This window comes from Liolophura sinensis, chromosome 1, assembly GCF_032854445.1.
Source record: "Liolophura sinensis isolate JHLJ2023 chromosome 1, CUHK_Ljap_v2, whole genome shotgun sequence".
Taxonomy (NCBI): Eukaryota; Metazoa; Mollusca; class Polyplacophora; order Chitonida; family Chitonidae; genus Liolophura; species Liolophura sinensis.
This window is the reverse complement of record NC_088295.1, coordinates 7,997,602-8,015,825: the sequence shown is the minus strand read 5'-3', so window position 1 is coordinate 8,015,825 and position 18,224 is coordinate 7,997,602. Positions and strand designations below refer to the sequence as shown.

At 38.7% G+C, this 18,224-nt stretch overlaps 1 protein-coding gene across 1 annotated transcript; it reads right to left on the bottom strand.

Moving 5' to 3' along the window:
• Positions 1–17: 17 nt before the first annotated feature.
• On the bottom strand, positions 18–18,032 carry LOC135478198 (cytosolic Fe-S cluster assembly factor NUBP2 homolog). The gene is made up of 8 exons (XM_064758473.1): positions 17,996–18,032; positions 16,580–16,704; positions 14,603–14,691; positions 13,886–13,995; positions 12,817–12,971; positions 10,399–10,509; positions 9,688–9,757; positions 18–5,046 (listed from the first exon to the last, which is right to left on the bottom strand). Exons 1-8 carry the CDS (start codon positions 18,009–18,011, stop codon positions 4,904–4,906), a joined length of 819 nt encoding a protein of 272 aa, XP_064614543.1. The 5' UTR covers positions 18,012–18,032; the 3' UTR covers positions 18–4,903.
• Positions 18,033–18,224: the final 192 nt, after the last annotated feature.

Genomic DNA, 18,224 nt, shown 5'->3' with positions numbered 1-18,224 from the left:
TTCTTTTTTATCTGTTTTTAATGTGTACTGGTATTAATAGATTTTATGCAGGTATTAAATTGATATTTTTATCATGTCTAACAGCATTGGTGCATTGAATTCACCTACATACAATTCTTGCGAGAGAATACATGTATATGTACAGGGTTAAACATGCAAGGTGAATAGGTTGTGTGATGTATGTAGGTTGTGTAGGTTGTATGAAGGGTTGTTTTAGATTAATCATATAGTGTTCCAGTATTCACTTGTTTGCAAACTTGAGTAGAAACATACTCCAAATAGCTCACCAGAGTATCCAAAAGCATGTTACATGACATTTTTGTATAAGAATTAACTATTGTTGGTAAGTAACTTATTGGTATATATTGTTTATATACAAGTAGTAGTCATAACACCAAGGGTAAAACATGTCCATTATATGTATTGTAATAATATCCATGGAGATCAATAGCTTGAAATACTTTCTTTTGTCTACTTTTGTGTCAAATGTTTGACCAGGAAAAGTTTTTGTTACTGTGTAAATATAAGTAGTGGTGAAACAAGTGCTTATTAAATATGCTAATTATTTATGCCTTGTTTAGGTATTCTCATGACATTGAAGCATTCTTTTAACCAAGGAGCATTTTTTGTGAAAATCTGATTACAAAATAATAGTATTAAAGTGAACTTAAAGTCTGCCACTATATATACATACTAAAAATGATAAATGTTAGCACAGAAAATATGTAAAAAAATTTTATAAAGTTTTGAAAGCTGAGAAGATGAAGGCATTTGGGATGTGGCACAGATGGACAATTCACTCTGAAGAGCCATTTTGTAAAAGCTCTTATGAACTTGACCAATCACTAGCGCTGAAAGCGTCACATGATAATTGGCTCCCATGTCAAAAAAACTATTAACTCATAATTGTCACTGTGATTTCTTTTAGTGGATAGACAGATATTGATGCAATAAATCGGATTTTGTGGTCAGTTTAACTGTTAAACTGATGCATTTTGGACACACATTTATGAGCAGGCAACTGAGAATGGCTGCCCGTGTCACAGTTCATACATGTTGGGCAGGATGCTGCGGTCAGGTTGATATTGTCAGGATGAGCTGGCAAGACCACCACCTAGGTAGAGTCATTGCTTAAAAAAAAAATACTGTGACTTAGTATTATTTTTTCTCAGCAATGTCAGATTTACAACAAAAATTCTGAATGAAAGAGTCTTTTATCAGTCAGAAGGTCCTGCTATGTTCGGTAATTTCATTGAAGTCAGTACAGCCAGTTAAACCAAATGCTGACATCCATGCAGAACGAGGAGAAGGATTGCTAACACTTGATGCTTATGTCCACAAACATCGCCCTGACCCAGTGCCAAACTAAAACAAACATCGACACTTTGAATACCAAACAGAGCTGGTACTTTTTGGTTGGGTATCAGGCGTTTTTATTTGTATTTTCTCATTGTCACATTGTTTAATACCGATGGTACGGGCGGAGCTTCTAGGTTTTGTGACGTCACTCAAAATAGCTACAACATGGCAAAATGGCATCACGGAATGCGTGGCTAGGTACTGTAGATTGTTGGCTACTTATTTTGTTGATAAACAATGTAGAATTTTAAAAATATTTTTAAACCATTTCAGGAATACTACTTTATTAAATAATTCAGCTTTAGTGGCTGACTTTATGTTCACTTAAATAATGAATAAATAAATAGTAAAATGAAAGTAATATTGTAAATAGATCAAACTGTAAGACAGCTGATATGATATTATACACAGGTATATGTAATATGGTGAAAAATATTTTGTAAATAATATAATACCAAAGCCTGGACCATGTGTGCAAGGCACAGGTAGGGTGTGCACCTTACAGTGTGAACACTCATTTCACTATTCTTGTAGAGGGACACATATTTTCCAGTAAGAACTTCCATGTTTGTTTTTTCGTTTGTTTTTTGTATTCTACAATAATTCCTAGTTTCTGAAATATAAACCAAGATATACATGTATTTATCTATGTAACTTTCCCAGTCAGCCAAGAAATTCATGCACTGTATATTGGAATACATATATGGTATGTTTTGTGATAAATGTAGGATGTAGACTGTGTTTTGAGGTAGATATACATTGTACACTGCTGAGGTAGTGCACACGTAGGATCTAGGCTGTACATTGAGGTACACGTAAAGTGTACAGTGTAGGCTGTGTGCTGTACAATGAGGTACAGATGCAGTGTTCACTGTAGTTTGAGATAGTTTACATGTAGGATGTAAAGGGTTACATGTACTGTGTCCACTGTATTTTTAGGTACAGGAACATATCAGATCTGCACAGTACTTGGGGTAAGTGTGTTGACAGTGATGGTGTGGCTATTTAGTCAGTCTTATGGTTGTTGCCCACCAGTATAGCATCCAACTCTGAGAGCAACTTGCTAAAGGTTTGTTGTTTACCTTGGGCACTTTTGTTTCCTCAACAGGTAAATGTACATGTAAACTACTTAAAATGGATAAAGTGATTCATGCATTGCCACAAAACAGTGTTTTATTTGATATCATTGTGATTTAAATCATTTTTTATACAGCTGAATGCTTATTGGACAGATACCATACTCAATTTTTAGAACTTTCCTGTATATAGACCATTACAAATGCTGCATGAAGTGCTGTTCTGCTTGTTATAAGGTTTTCTTCTGTCTTGGTTCATGATCATTGATTAGCTATAATACAAGTGAATTTTCATGAGCTAACACATGAGTTAGATATCTTGATCTGATCATTTTACATACAGTATCCACTATATAACAATTTAAAAGCCTCGGTGACCTATTGTGGTAATGAAACCATGAATCAAAATTATCTCAGTCAATGAATTCTCCAGTCATTTGATGTAGGCACAGTCACAATATATGTCATGCATGTATTACTACACGAAATCTGTATACTAAAATCACTTTCATGAATATATCGTTGTATGTGTACCAATGTAGCACCATTAGAACCTTGACCCTCTGGTGTATATTCCAGTTAATATATAACAAAAGTTTTGTTAAATTATATAGATCTGTGATTTACGATTTGTTTTGAACCTGTGATGAACAAACATTAATTATTCTTTTATACATTCCATCTGTTCACAGTTTTATTAAATGACAGTTCTTTTATACAATGTACATGTATCCATCAACAATTGACCAGAGTAAATAATAAAACAGTGTGACGAAACTGATTAGAACTGTTGTGGTATCTTCCTTTTCCAGTCAGGTTCCCAGTTAGGAACATTTTCACATTCTCTTCTTCAACTTATTTGATTTACAAGCAAAAGACAATATCACAATAAAGAACAGAAATAGAGGTGCAGCCATAATTCATTCCTTGCTGTTTTGTGCGTCTAAAGTACATCAAAGTGGAAGTCTTGTGTGCCTTGCTGTTCATAATTTCGATATTTAGCACTGTATCAGTATAACAAAAAAAAACAACACATTAGCACCTTTGCATTACTTACTGTGTTTGACCTAAATTTTCACCTAGTCACTTTCCCTGCTTCTAAGAGATATATTGGTCTGAGAAAGATGTTTTAATGTTTGTTTGGAAGGAGTCATCACATCCTACAAATGTCAGTTTCAGCACTAAAATTAATATTTTATGACCTTTATTTGCCTCTAAAACTACTTTTTTGTGGATGAGCCTTTATGTCAAATCCAGTTGCCACTTGTGTAGATGTTCATTCAGTACATTAGCACCAGCATCTATTACAGCAAACCAATTACTCTCTTGCTAATCTTGGCCAGGAAAAACTTTCAAAAAACAAAACTCGGATGTAAAATTGGTCACATTTCTTTGGCACAGGTTTATGATATACAACATTTTCTAGCAACACTTGTATCCTAGCAGAATAAAAAATCCCAGTACTTGGGGTACACCATGAATTCTCGTACATGCAATTTATCAAGATGAAGAATGTCCACTAGGGCATGTATGAATATTCCCCTAGCGAGTAGATTTAACAGAACGGCTGGCATCACTCAGTTGTCGAGTATTTTCAACACGTGCAACTTAAACTTGAGCAGATGCATATGACTATTTTGTCATGAACATAGAACTACACATATTACATTAAAAATTTAGAGTCAACGGCACAACAGTAAAGTTCGTTTACCTGAAATCAACAAATCTGCACAATATTGCATGAGTAACAGAAAAGCCCACTCTCATTGACAATAAGGGCACAGTTTCACACAATAAAACAAAAGATATTGTGCAACCGATTACATTATCACACATGTACTGTAGATATGGTGTATTTTACATTTAAAAACACAGTGAGAACTTTTCTCAAGAATTATTTCGTCCAAACCGATGCTTTTATGTTTTCTTCTTTTTTTTCTTGTCGAATAAAATGATCCTTGTACATGTATTTTCTTTCAGGATTTAAAAAAAATAGCAAATCAAATCAAAATCAACATCAGCTTGATATGTGACTGGGATACGAATACAGGAGAGTGAAGATTTATTCCATCCAAGATTAGTAATAGGGTCCACCAAGGGGTGAGAAACGAAGACTTCGGGCCCATACTGTATCGGCAGTATGGACTTCTACATCTGTCATGGCAAATTAGCACCTGACCGTCTTTTAGTGTCCTTCACAAGATGCAATATTCTAGTACCAACCTGCAGCATTCAGCCGAACGGCAATGTGTGAGTATGTGATTTAAAACTTTGACAACATCTATAAGAATCAAAGCTTATGCCACTCCAATTCAGTTGTTGAATGCACCAAACAGAAACTACAAAGTGCAATGGTGAATTCATCTTAATATGAATTTTTCACCAGTGATAAAAAGCTTTTCTAACACATACACTCATGTACTTTGCAGTCAGGAATGTGTAGTATTAAACAGACAACTGTATTCATATTACGGGTAATCTTTCTCCACAGCGACCAGTCTGTCTACAATTTCCATGAAGGCCTTTCGAGTGGCTGACTGTGGAAAGGTGTCCACAAAACTCTCTCCCTTCTCCAGGCTCTGGGCTAACAATGGATCAAGTGGAATACAGCCTGAAAAACACAACACATAAACTCTAAAGTATAAAAACACACAACAAAAAGTGGAATACAGCCTGTAAAATCTAACACATAAGCTGTAAATTGTAGAACACAATAAAAAGTGGAAGACAGCCTGACAAGCTTAACACATAAGCTGTAAAGCATAAAGACACAAAGAGGTATACAGCCTGAGAACTAAACACATAAGTGGATTCACAAAATAGGACAAGCCTGGAAAAATAATACACAAATCATTAAATGGGTTTTAAAGTTCTGAACTGGGATGGATTCTGGAAAACACCATAGACAGCCTTATTAATAATGTAACACTGATAAAGTTTGGTAATCATAACACACAGATACCAGAATTCAAAACAGCGTGAAAAGGCTCCACAGAATTAGCTCCCTTGTCAAAACAACATGTGATGTAATGCCACATAACTATAAATGCTTTGGATGCATGACACTGTCACCAGAGGAACTTTCTCTTGCGAGAAATATCATCCCAAGGTAACAAACACATCACAACTGCAACAAATGTTTGTTTTTTTGAAGAAGGTACAAAGAGAAAAAGCTGAAAGAAGCTAGAAAAAGCTAAAAGAAGGTAGATCACTGAGAGTCAAGAAACTGGTGAGAGAAGTGCCATGATGCCAATGTTCAGTTCAAGCTACATGTATGATAGAATGTACCCATGTTTAAAGCCAGCCCAGGCAGAAAGTAACCTTTACCATCTCAAGGACCCATCTAACTACTACCTTCTCAATAATTTCAGACTCATTTTCAGAAAATGTATACCACAATGCCTTGCTAGGGCTGTTGTCTTGAGTCGTACACTCTCTGTGGGGAGTAGGGGATAACTGGTAGTCAAACAAAAAACCACAGAGTTAATGCATATTCACTAAGCATGTGTTTGTAATTACCAGCATTTCAGCCCACATCACTGCTGAATGCCCATGTCCTGCATTGACACAATCAACATTCAGGCTCTTCAATAAGTACGTGAAGTGGCTAGCAAATGAACCACCAGTTCCTTTGCTTTTGAGTCCATTTTTATCCCAACATGTGTTGTGGGTTAGCTGAAAGTTGGGGGTGAGAGCCAAAAGTAGATGTAGTCTCATAAACATTACTTTACATGGGGTGTATGTGTTTTTTTCCATTTACTGCAAGGAAAATATTTCTTTTATTGCCACAATAAAAGTTTTTTCACAGTAGGTAAACGTTCATTCACCAATATATGTGCCTGTAGGCCTGCCAACAATTTGGGAAAGCTGCTTAAAAATATATTATCAGCGGGATACATACAAGCTGTGAATTTCTATAATATTTTAACCAGGCTTTTTGTTGTGAGTTTGTTATTTGGTAAAAATTTCTAAGCATGTACCTGTGGCGGTTATTCTGCATGCAGCCTTGATTTTTGCCATCCAAATACCCATATACACTTCGCATATTTTGTCACACTAATGTCCAACAGAAGAGTCGGCCAAGATGCTTCAGTTTAATTGCTGTTGGAATTAATGAACTGAGTGAGGTTCCCAAGGGATGGCTGTTGAGGTAACTGTTCATGTATTTATTGATACTGTGTCATATTCTGCATCATTCATAAGTTTTGAGCATACTTTTAGAGTGATTAGAAGATAAACACATTTGAGAATTTGGCAATTCTTCTCTTCAGACATTTATTAGCACATACAACATATGTGTTTAGGTCTTGCTTTTGGAAATGATTCCAGAGCCTCGCATGTCAAAAAAGATCTGCAGGTGTCAAATCTACATGGTATGTATTCTCCTCTGGGAAATGGGAAATCAGAGCCAACACTGTTTATGTACTTTATGTCAAATTAGCGATGCCTTTTACAGCAATACGCACTCTTCAGGTCGATATTTTCTCATGGCCGTCCGATATGAAACCAGTGAGCTTTGAGCTAAAGCATTTACATGTATAATAAAGCCCTGTGTATCTACTTTTGTGACATATATATCTGAATGTACATACACTACTATCTTTTTCTTGTAATACCCTTGGTGATACGATACAAACTAACTATCTTCTTTAAAGGATTCATGAAACGCTTAAGTTTTATTTCTTAATGTGCAGGTTATCATGTGTAATAACATATAACAGTACAAACAAATTTTTCAGCTTTCACTTTGAGGGGTAAAAATGGCATTAAATTACAGTTTAGTCAGTGGTCAGTGTGGAAATTAAGTAGCTTGCAGCAGGGATGTCAACAATAATTCCTGTTTAAAAAGGACTGTGGAGCACAGACTGATCGGGTCTGGGCAAACAGGGGCGAGGGTGTGGGTAACAAACTGAATAGGGGTAGGGGTGCAGAGGGGGCTCTAAGCTGGCCCAAAGAAGCCATACAGTATCTTTGTACGTCACTATGCCCACACTGTAGTGACACGCTTATCCGGACTCGGGTACTTCAGGGGTGTTCACCGAGTTCCGTGCAAGTTCAACGATATCATAATTTCGGAAAAAATCTGACCTTGGATTGAAAATATGCTTAATATAGAGGGACAATTAACAGGGGGTACTTCAGGGGTGTTCACCGAGTTCCGTGCAAGTTCAACGATATCATAATTTCGGAAAAAATCTGACCCTGGATTGAAAATATGCTTAATATAGAGGGACAATTAACAGGGGGTACTTCGGGGGTGTTCACCGAGTTCCGTGCAAGTTCAACGATATAGTAATTTCGGAAAAAATCTGACCTTGGATTGAAAATATGCTTAATATAGAGGGACAATTAACAGGGGGTACTTCAGGGGTGTTCACCGAGTTCCGTGCAAGTTCAACGATATCATAATTTCGGAAAAAATCTGACCCTGGATTGAAAATATGCTTAATATAGAGGGACAATTAACGGGGTACTTCAGGGGTGTTCACCGAGTTCCGTGCAAGTTCAACGATATAGTAATTTCGGAAAAAATCTGACCTTGGATTGAAAATATGCTTAATATAGAGGGACAATTAACAGGGGGTACTTCGGGGGTGTTCACCGAGTTCCGTGCAAGTTCAACGATATAGTAATTTCGGAAAAAATCTGACCTTGGATTGAAAATATGCTTAATATAGAGGGACAATTAACAGGGGGTACTTCAGGGGTGTTCACCGAGTTCCGTGCAAGTTCAACGATATCATAATTTCGGAAAAAATCTGACCTTGGATTGAAAATATGCTTAATATAGAGGGACAATTAACAGGGGGTACTTCAGGGGTGTTCACCGAGTTCCGTGCAAGTTCAACGATATAGTAATTTCGGAAAAAATCTGACCCTGGATTGAAAATATGCTTAATATAGAGGGACAATTAACAGGGGGTACTTCAGGGGTGTTCACCGAGTTCCGTGCAAGTTCAACGATATAGTAATTTCGGAAAAAATCTGACCTTGGATTGAAAATATGCTTAATATAGAGGGACAATTAACAGGGGGTACTTCGGGGGTGTTCACCGAGTTCCGTGCAAGTTCAACGATATCATAATTTCGGAAAAAATCTGACCCTGGATTGAAAATATGCTTAATATAGAGGGACAATTAACAGGGGGTACTTCGGGGGTGTTCACCGAGTTCCGTGCAAGTTCAACGATATCATAATTTCGGAAAAAATCTGACCTTGGATTGAAAATATGCTTAATATAGAGGGACAATTAACAGGGGGTACTTCGGGGGTGTTCACCGAGTTCCGTGCAAGTTCAACGATATAGTAATTTCGGAAAAAATCTGACCTTGGATTGAAAATATGCTTAATATAGAGGGACAATTAACAGGGGGTATAAAAATACCCCCAAAATGACTTTTTTTCAACAAACATTCCGAGGCATTATTTTCTTCATTTGGTACAGAAACATAATCTTTGTTATATAGTTCCTTTTCATGTATCCTTTAAAGTAATCTAAAAAAGTTGTGGCCCCCGTCTGCTCTCCCTCCTCAATGAGACTAGCTGTCACATGTATGTCATGTTCCCGCCAAAATAGACACCTGGTCAGTAATCAATGGAAACACTGCCTATGTGTCAGGAATTCATGCCTTACTGTCAAAGGTGTTTTATCCACACATGTAAGGCAACATTGCTCATCCAATGATCAAACGGCAATCATCAATGTTCCTTTCTTACATAGGCCCCATACACAAGTGGGGAGGAAGACAAGAGGTTGGTAGATTCACGACAATCTTGCGGATATAATGCCCAATGCGGTGGGGCATCAAATGTTCCTCTGTAAATAATGCCGCACAAACATCTACATTGTACTTTAAATATCAGATAGTATAGTTTGTAGAACACAGCCAGAAAAAACGGCATGGTGAGTGTTTTTTTTTTTTACTTTTTAATCAAGCGTATATACTGAAAACGGACACTGTGAGTTGACGCGTGCATAAAAGCTGGCGGGAAAAACTGGCTTTATAGATGTAGGGCTGGTCAGGCCTATACTCCAGTTGGCATGCTGATAGCGCCTGCTGTGAGCACCTAGTGGGAGACTCCTCTGATCTACCCGCTTACTCTCAAGGTGTCTCAGTCAGCCAGTGTCTAATTATTGAGAAGGTATGGTAAGCAAACTCCAAGAAGTGTGCCTTTTATATAGGAGTATGGCTTCAAAGGAGGCTGCTCAACGAGGCTCAATTACCTAGCATAACTGTTAAGGGGACTCACCTAGGAACGGAATACTGAACTGTTTAGCTAGAGCTTCCCCACCTCCTTTCGAGAAGACATTGGTGCATTCCTAAGGGAAAAAAATCATACCCACATACTGATTTATTTATTTGATTGACAACAGCCAGCATTATGGTGGGAAGAAACCAGGTAGAGCAGGATCCCTGCTGACAAAACCCCCCCACCCCCACCCCCACTTACGGCCGGAGAGGAAGCCCGCATGAGCTGGAACTGAGAATTCACAGCGACCACATAGGCTCCTGGGCCATTGTTTTGCTAATTGCAACACTGTAACAAACTGATACACACACCAAATCATGCTTCAAATCATTACATCATCAATGGCTTATCTTGCATGCCGATTTTACAAGTCCGGCTTCAAGGGACCCAACTGTATCTAATTTATGTTGTACCTGTACATGTATCATCTATACAAGGGAAATTAAATGACCCAAAAAATCGTACAAATCGCCATGCCCCATAATCACTTATGTCATTCATGGAACAGTGGATGAGTATAATTAGCAGTTTCCTTGCACACTCCAGTTTCCTAATATAATGGTGACCATAATCTAAGTGAAAAATTCCGAAGTATGGTTTTGAAGCAACAATGAAAAAAAAACAATCAAATCATATTTCTCATGAAATCTTCCCAATAATTACATACACACAAAATAAGGGCACTTATGTGTTACAAGAAAGTAAACTTACAGAGCAATTAGGACAGATAAAGCCACTCATGTTCTCGATAAGGCCGAGAACAGGAATGTGAGTTTTTCTACAGAATGTCAGCTCCCTTCTGACGTCACCAATTGCCACAGCCTGAAAAATATAAATTCAGAAAACATGTACATTAAATGTAAATGGTTATAGCCATCCAAAAGGTATCACGGAAGAGGTTTGTTAACTGTGGTCAAATACAGGATCTATACTAGATACTTCATTATGATCTAGCTGTGATTACATGTGGTTTTCTGCACAGAAAACCTCCCTTCAGGAGGAAGACAAGTCAACTTTTGTTCAGAGCTACATAACAGGTAAAAAATGTAAGTTTTTATCTTAAACAGTTAGCACTATCACCAGCTTTTATTATTGTTTCATCAGAGTCAGCAGGTCAAGTACACTATGTGACCTGAGGTTAATACTAAATTGATCTCAGAAGGGGGTTTTCTTGTTTGTTTTGAGTGTAGGATGATGCTCTACTCGAGCAAAGATTCAGTACCAAAGTAATATTTTATTTGTTTATTTATTTTTTTTATTTTCTACAAATTAAAATGCTCTTCTTCAGGAGAATGTTTAGGGCAAATACTGTAAATGCAGACAGACACAACAAGGTGAGGTCATGATAAGACACAACATGGTGAGGTGATGAGCAGACACAACATGGTGAGGTGATGAGCAGACACAACATGGTGAGGTGAAGAGCAGACACAACATGGTGAGGTGATGAACAGATACATGGTGAGGTGATGAGTAGACACAACATGGTGAGGTGATGAGCAGGCAAAACATGGTGAGGTGATGACCATACACTGCATGGTGAGGTGATGAACAGACACAACATGGCGAGGTGATGAACAAACACAGCATGGTGAGGTGATGAGCAGACAAAACATGGTGAGGTGATGAGCAGACACAACATGATGAGGTGATGAACGGACACAATATGATGAGGTGATGAACAGACACAATATGATGAGGTGATGAGCAGACACAACATGGTGAGGTGATGAACAGACACAACATGGTGAGGTGATGAACAGACACAACATGGTGAAGTGATGAGCAGACACAACATGGTAAAGTGATGAGCAGACACAACATGGTGTAGTGGTTACTACAACAGTTGAGGTGATGAGCAGGAGTGGTTACTACAATAGCCGAGGTGATGAGCAGCATACCTGAGGAGTGGTTACTACAATAGCTGATGAGTGGTTACTACAGTAATGAGCAGCCTACCTGAGGAGTGGTTACTACAATAGTTGAGGTGATGAGCAGCATACCTGAGGAGTGGTTAATACAATATCTGAGGTGATGAGCAGCATGTCTGAGGAGTGGTTAATACAGTAGCTGAGGTGATGAGTAGCATACCTGAGTAGTGGTTATCGCAGTAGCTGAGGTGATGAGCAGCATACCTGAGGAGTGGTTAATACAATATCTGAGGTGATGAGCAGCTTACCTGAGGAGTGGTTACTACAGTAGCTGAGGTGATGAGCAGCATACCTGAGGAGTGGTTACTACAGTAGCTGAGGTGATGAGCAGCATACCTGAGGAGTGGTTAATATAGTAGCTGAGGTGATGAGCAGCATACCTGATAATTGGTTACTGCAATAGTTGAGGTGATGAGCAGCATACATGAGGAGTAGTTAATACAACAGCTGAGGTGATAAGCAGGAGTGGTTACTACAACAGCTGAGGTGATGAGCAGGAGTGGTTAATACAACAGCTAAGGTGATGAGTAGGAGTGGTTAATACAACAGCTGAGGTGATGAGCAGGATTGGTTACTACAATAGCTGAAGTGATGAGCAGCATACCTGAGGAGTGGTTACTACAGTAGCTGAGGTGATGAGCAGTATACCTGAGGAGTGGTTAATACAGTAGCTGAGGTGATGAGCAGCATACCTGATGAGTGGTTACTGCAATAGTTGAGGTGATGAGCAGCATACATGAGGAGTGGTTAATACAACAGCTGAGGTGATAAGCAGGAGTGGTTACTACAATAGCTGAGGTGATGAGCAGGAGTGGTTACTACAACAGCTGAGGTGATGAGCAGGAGTGGTTTCTACAACAGCTGAGGTGATGAGCAGGATTGGTTACTACAGTAGCTGAGGTGATGAGCAGCATACCTGAGGAGTGGTTAATACAACAGCTGAGGTGATAAGCAGGAGTGGTTACTGCAATAGCTGAGGTGATGAGTAGGAGTGGTTACTACAACAGCTGAGGTGATAAGCAGGAGTGGTTACTACAACAGCTAAGGTGATGAGCAGGAGTGGTTAATACAACAGCTGAGGTGATGAGCAGGAGTGGTTACTACAACAGCTGAGGTGATGAGCAGGAGTGGTTTCTACAACAGCTGAGGTGATGAGCAGGATTGGTTACTACAATAGCTGAAGTGATGAGCAGCATACCTGAGGAGTGGTTACTACAATAGCTCCATCTGGGTTGTAACCCCTCAATGTCTCCACAACCGTGATGTGCTCGTCTGACGTTCCAGGTGGGGTGTCTATCACCAGGTAGTCAATGTCCTTCCAATACACATCCCCCAGAAACTGCTTGATCATAGCTGGGACATACACAAAAGGGAAATGAAAACATATATTAGATACACTATGATTTTCTGCACTTCTCTGAAATCCACAAACCCAATCATCAATTCATATTCACTGACTCATTTGATAGGTGTGTAACACTAACGGCAGTAAGGTTTATGGGTGAAAAAGTGGCAAGATTACTTATTTATTTTACTTATATGATTGTTGCGCTATGCAATATTCAAGTGCTTTTGAGCTTGCACAATGACGGTTAATTTTATGATTGGACAAAACTCAAGTACTCGGTGTAAACCATGAATCACTGGCAAGTTACTGACAAACTTTCCCACGTGTGAATTCAGATACATGTACAGGTATGTAAACAATATTGGAAGACAAGTGATCTTCAGTGAATGCTAGATTGCTTGAATGGCCACATGAAGGATGTCAACTGATTATTGCCAAAGTCCCAGGAATACTGAGTGATGGAGGTGGGGAGGATCTACAATTTCCCCATCCAAATCTCCTGAACTTAAAACAAGAGCTGACCAGGGTCCAATACAGCTTTCTAATTTGGGCACCCTTTTCATACACATTTATTTAGAAACCTGAAAGTAGTGCCTTATATTATATATATAAATATGCACCAAATCATAGTAGCAATACTAATTATAAATCTCTACAGTCAGTGCATATGAATATAGGGAAACAAGTGCTTTAACTGTCATCAATTTCTTTTTGTTTCCTCCTTTTATTTCAGCCCATTCAACTAAGTCACTCTTTCTCTTTTTTTAGCTTTTACTCTTTCTCAATTTGGAACTGTCATAAAAACCTTTAATAAACTCAAGTTCATATCAGTACTAGTAGCAGATACCATTTCTGGTGTACACAGGATATTAGAGATAGTTTGAAATCTTTTGAGGGGAGTTTAATGTTGGTGTTTGACCATTTTTCTTTGGTCCCCTCCAAATGATGGCATCGTCTTCTTCCTGGAGTAGGAATGAGATAGACATCACTCCCAGTCGCTGTTCCTTGTCGGCAAACACTGGCACCCACCTGACATAAGTAAAAACAATTCTGAATTAAGTTGATCACCACCAAACAATGTATAACTCTTTTCCCTAAGGCGTTATAAATACAATTTATTAGCTAATTACACACTCCTCAGCTGAACTTCTTGAGCATACACCTGATATAAAGCTTTTACAATGACAAAGCCAATAGCAACACACAGCAGACCAGCTGATCAGCTTAAACACTACAGAAAAAAAAGTATAACTGTGGTGATTTTGGATTTCTGCACATGTTCTGAAGTGTACAGCCACTGACTAGAAGTGCTCACCCTTGCACAGACTGAAGTGTTGACCAATCTACATACCTACTCATATAGCCTACTCTTCTGTGGTTTGGTTTCCTCCTACCATAATGCTGGCTGCCGTTGTGTAAGTCAAATATTCTTGAGTATGGCATACAACACCAATCAAATAAATAATAAATACTCTTCTGCGCACTGAAATGTACAGCTGTCTACACCTTACACATATAGGCTACTCACCCTTCTACACACTGAAATGTACAGCTGTTCACACCTTACTCATATATGCCACTAACCCTTCTACACACTGAAATGTACAGCTATCTACACGACATATAGGCTACTCACCCCTCTGAACACTGATGGATATCCTTCCCAACCACATTTAACATACGTGGTATGCTTGGTCCACACAGGTCAACATCCAGGATCCCAACCTTGAGAACAAGTATATGATGATCAAGTATTAACACCTGTATTAGACACTTACACTCACACAGCATGTGACTTTTCAGTCAGAAGCCTACTAACCAGCCACATAACTTGGACATGCTAGCCATTATCAGGTCATTCCACAATTCACAGACTTAAATGGTGCAGATGAGAGGCATCATGAAGAATTTGTCAAGCTGAGCATGGAAGTATATGTACATATTTATCTGACAGGACACCTGGACTATGGAAGAAATTATTCAATAATTAGGGTAAGATTAATGAATTCACATGACAAGAGAATGAAACAAATAACTACCTCACATATTGTGAACTCAAATAATTAACTTACCATGCTACACTTGAAATTATTACTTCATATGATTAAAATGATCCAGTGTACACCTAAATTGGCTTTGATTACTACTTTCAGTTACACACCAGTAACTCCAATAATTACCTCACATACAAACGTATATCATAAAGTATTACTGAAGATATTATATTCTATGCATGACATACTCTATTATTCATGTACATGTAAGTACATACATGAACTCCAAGTAAGGTACATCAAATTCTGCACATCAAAGACAAGACAGCACCTGACAAAAACATATTTCAATCGAAAGCAGGATACTCAAGGTGTCTAAAAAGTTTCATACTTTATTATCTGAATGATATTTCGCCGAATGGCAATGTACCACAAAATGACAATATTGCACAAATGGCTTGTGTGAGTCAAGGCAGCCATCTTGAGAATTTCATCCAATCAAACATGTTGCTATCAGGTTGTGCGGCATAAGCTGTGATGAAGCCTTTACCCATTCACTCCATGAAGTCACATATTTTAACACATTTTCTGCAAATACATCATTTTGAGATCATTACACCGATTTAGTTATGTGTAGCCGAAGGGCCATTTCACAAAGCATATCATTTATGGACCACCACAGATGTAAAGAACAACACCTAAAATCTTCTAAATCTTATGATATAACTTTACTCTGAGCTTGTTTAGGCCCCTTGTGAAGAGGTTGTGCAAATACGATGTTACAACTGAAGGATTTAAATTTTCCTGCTTCGTCTATCTCGCACACAAGGGATGTTTTTTTTTTTTGTTTTCTTTTATAAAATACAGTAAAATTATCGAAAGGCCGTGTTCAAGCCGAGGTGCTTTCTATGACGTCTGTGATTACTAGGTCAGCACTGCTCTCATCTTAGCCATGACTATAAAGCTGAAGCATGAAGTTCAGCGACCGTCAAATGCCTAGATCAGCCTCAGTGGTGCTTAGATTTATTTCCATTTGTTTCAGAATTGAGCATGAATCTAGGTGTACAACAATTCTATTGTAATTTTGTACACATTTCACAGGGCTCAAAATCACCAGCAAACCCCTCAGGAGGCTATGACCAGAACCAGGAATATCCTGGCTGTGGGTCTGAAGACTACTCAAACAGAGTCTCTGGAGTTCCTTGTAAATGATATAGTAGATCTACTGTATCTACAGTTCAAGAAGTGGAAGAAATATTCTTCCTGTATGCCCAGTTTCCGAGAAAACAATATCTATCATTTGGGCCTTCATCACCAAAGTCCACAAATTTTATCCACCACAGGCTATTGCTTAGACTATTATACGGAAAACACCTTCGATGATAGAGAGCTAGAGTCAACGTGACATCACCTTGCTCGCGATCATGGAGACGTGATGAAGTTGTCTAGGACGAAACTTTGCTAAACTTTTATTGGGTTGAAAAAATCCTACAAATTTATGAAACTGAAATCTTTTATCTAACATTTCCTCTAATCATACATGTAGAATATCAGTAACATCTGGAACCAACAACTTGGTGTTACTTTCAGTCCATATAAAAAAAGCAAAGACTAAATACCTTTTTGCCAGCACTGCGAAGGGCAAGAGCAATCTGGGTGGAAACAGTGCTCTTGCCCACCCCTCCTTTCCCTGACAGAACTAACAACACATGCTTCACTGTTGACAAATGGTCCTGCAGTGGCTCTGTCCAAAACAAAAGTCCAATAGTATATATACATGTACTCCAGAGATGTGAATGAGATACAAAAAAGAAATATATAGACAAAAGACACAGATCTGCATAAAGACACATGCGACAGTTCTGTATATATAGACACAGATCTATTGATTTATTTATCTGATTGGTGTTTTATACCGAGATTAAGAATATTTCACTTATACGACGGCGGCCAGCATTTAGGTGGGAGGAAACTGGACAGAACCCGGGGAAAACCCACGACTATCCACAAATTGCCTACAGACAGGCCGTATTGTCGCAAATAGGTTAAACTAGGTGTCCCACACATTGGTTACAAATGTTCAATCGTTCTGTGACGTCATGATTGCATTCACCAGGAATGGAATGAAAAGTAATTTCACAAGAAGGGGTGGTGGGGCATCAGATGTGTTGGATTCATCCACTGCAATTTTTAATGTTAATTGTCAGCTATAATCAACAGTTATGAGATCACCAAACATTTCTGGGCTTTCTTGACCTGCATCCTGACAATATTCAATAAATACAGTATATACATGTAGCTGTGTACGAGCAGCCCCTCTTAATTCCATTCGTCCGTTTCTGTCTAGTGCTGTCTTTTTCCGTAGACAAGCCCTTTGAAGGGAGCTCACTTATATAGATACTTGAGTTGTAAAGGTTCGAAAACAGCTAAGCAGTCGCAGACCGGTCCAAGTCAAGCTGAACTGTGGCTTGAGTGTGACCCATCCAATTTCACCAATTCTCTGTCCATCAGCTTATCAGTAGGCACGCTACATACAGCACCAGTACTCTTTCTATACTCCATACGGTCGAGTAACTGTGGTGTTAGGTGGTGGTATACATATAGCTTATCTGCTGCAGTAAACGTGTATTCCGGGAATAAAGCCAACAGGCATGACTGGCGCTGACGGTGTAAACAGTACATCTGTGCACTGTCTTCTCAGTGTATGTGAGGTTAATCGAGGGGAAAGGTTGGAGGAAGGGGAGAGGGGAGTGGGCGTAAGGGGGCTAGAGAACAGCGCTATAGCCAAAGAAGTTTTCTGCGAATAAACATCGAGGCTATGCGGTTTATAATTGTGTTTTATCTGACAAGTTATGTACGTTATTGTAACGTCTTCCATGATCCATTGAAGTCAGATGATGCACTTTATTGGAGAAGGCTTTCGAATAAAGACCACTACCTGTTAAGCATACAAGCGTTTCATTGTTTCAACAGTACATGGCAGTTTTGCCTTGGTTGACTATTCTTCGGAAAACAAGCCAGCTTTTCATGCTTACCGATGGGCGCAGCCATATTTGTTCCACTCTCGCCATCAGCGAGATGAGAGGCCGTTAAGGGGTCACGCCAAATTTTCCACACCGTCGACAATATCATTAGTATCATGCACGAATGAACATGCAATTTTTGATAATTTTACTGGTAGATTAATTGTATTTAAATCACATCTGTTACGCAACCGTGTAATTATTCTCGTAGTCTCTGGTTTGACACGATTTACGTTATGTG

Bases quoted from the DNA above. Each gene is read 5' to 3' on its own strand.
- LOC135478198 (XM_064758473.1), bottom strand. The intron at 13,996-14,602 runs GTGAGTAGCCTA...TACTTATGTCAG, and splicing joins ATCCATCAGTGTTCAGAGGG to GTGGGTGCCAGTGTTTGCCG. The intron at 9,758-10,398 runs GTAAGTTTACTT...TTTTTCCCTTAG, and splicing joins TTATCTGTCCTAATTGCTCT to GAATGCACCAATGTCTTCTC.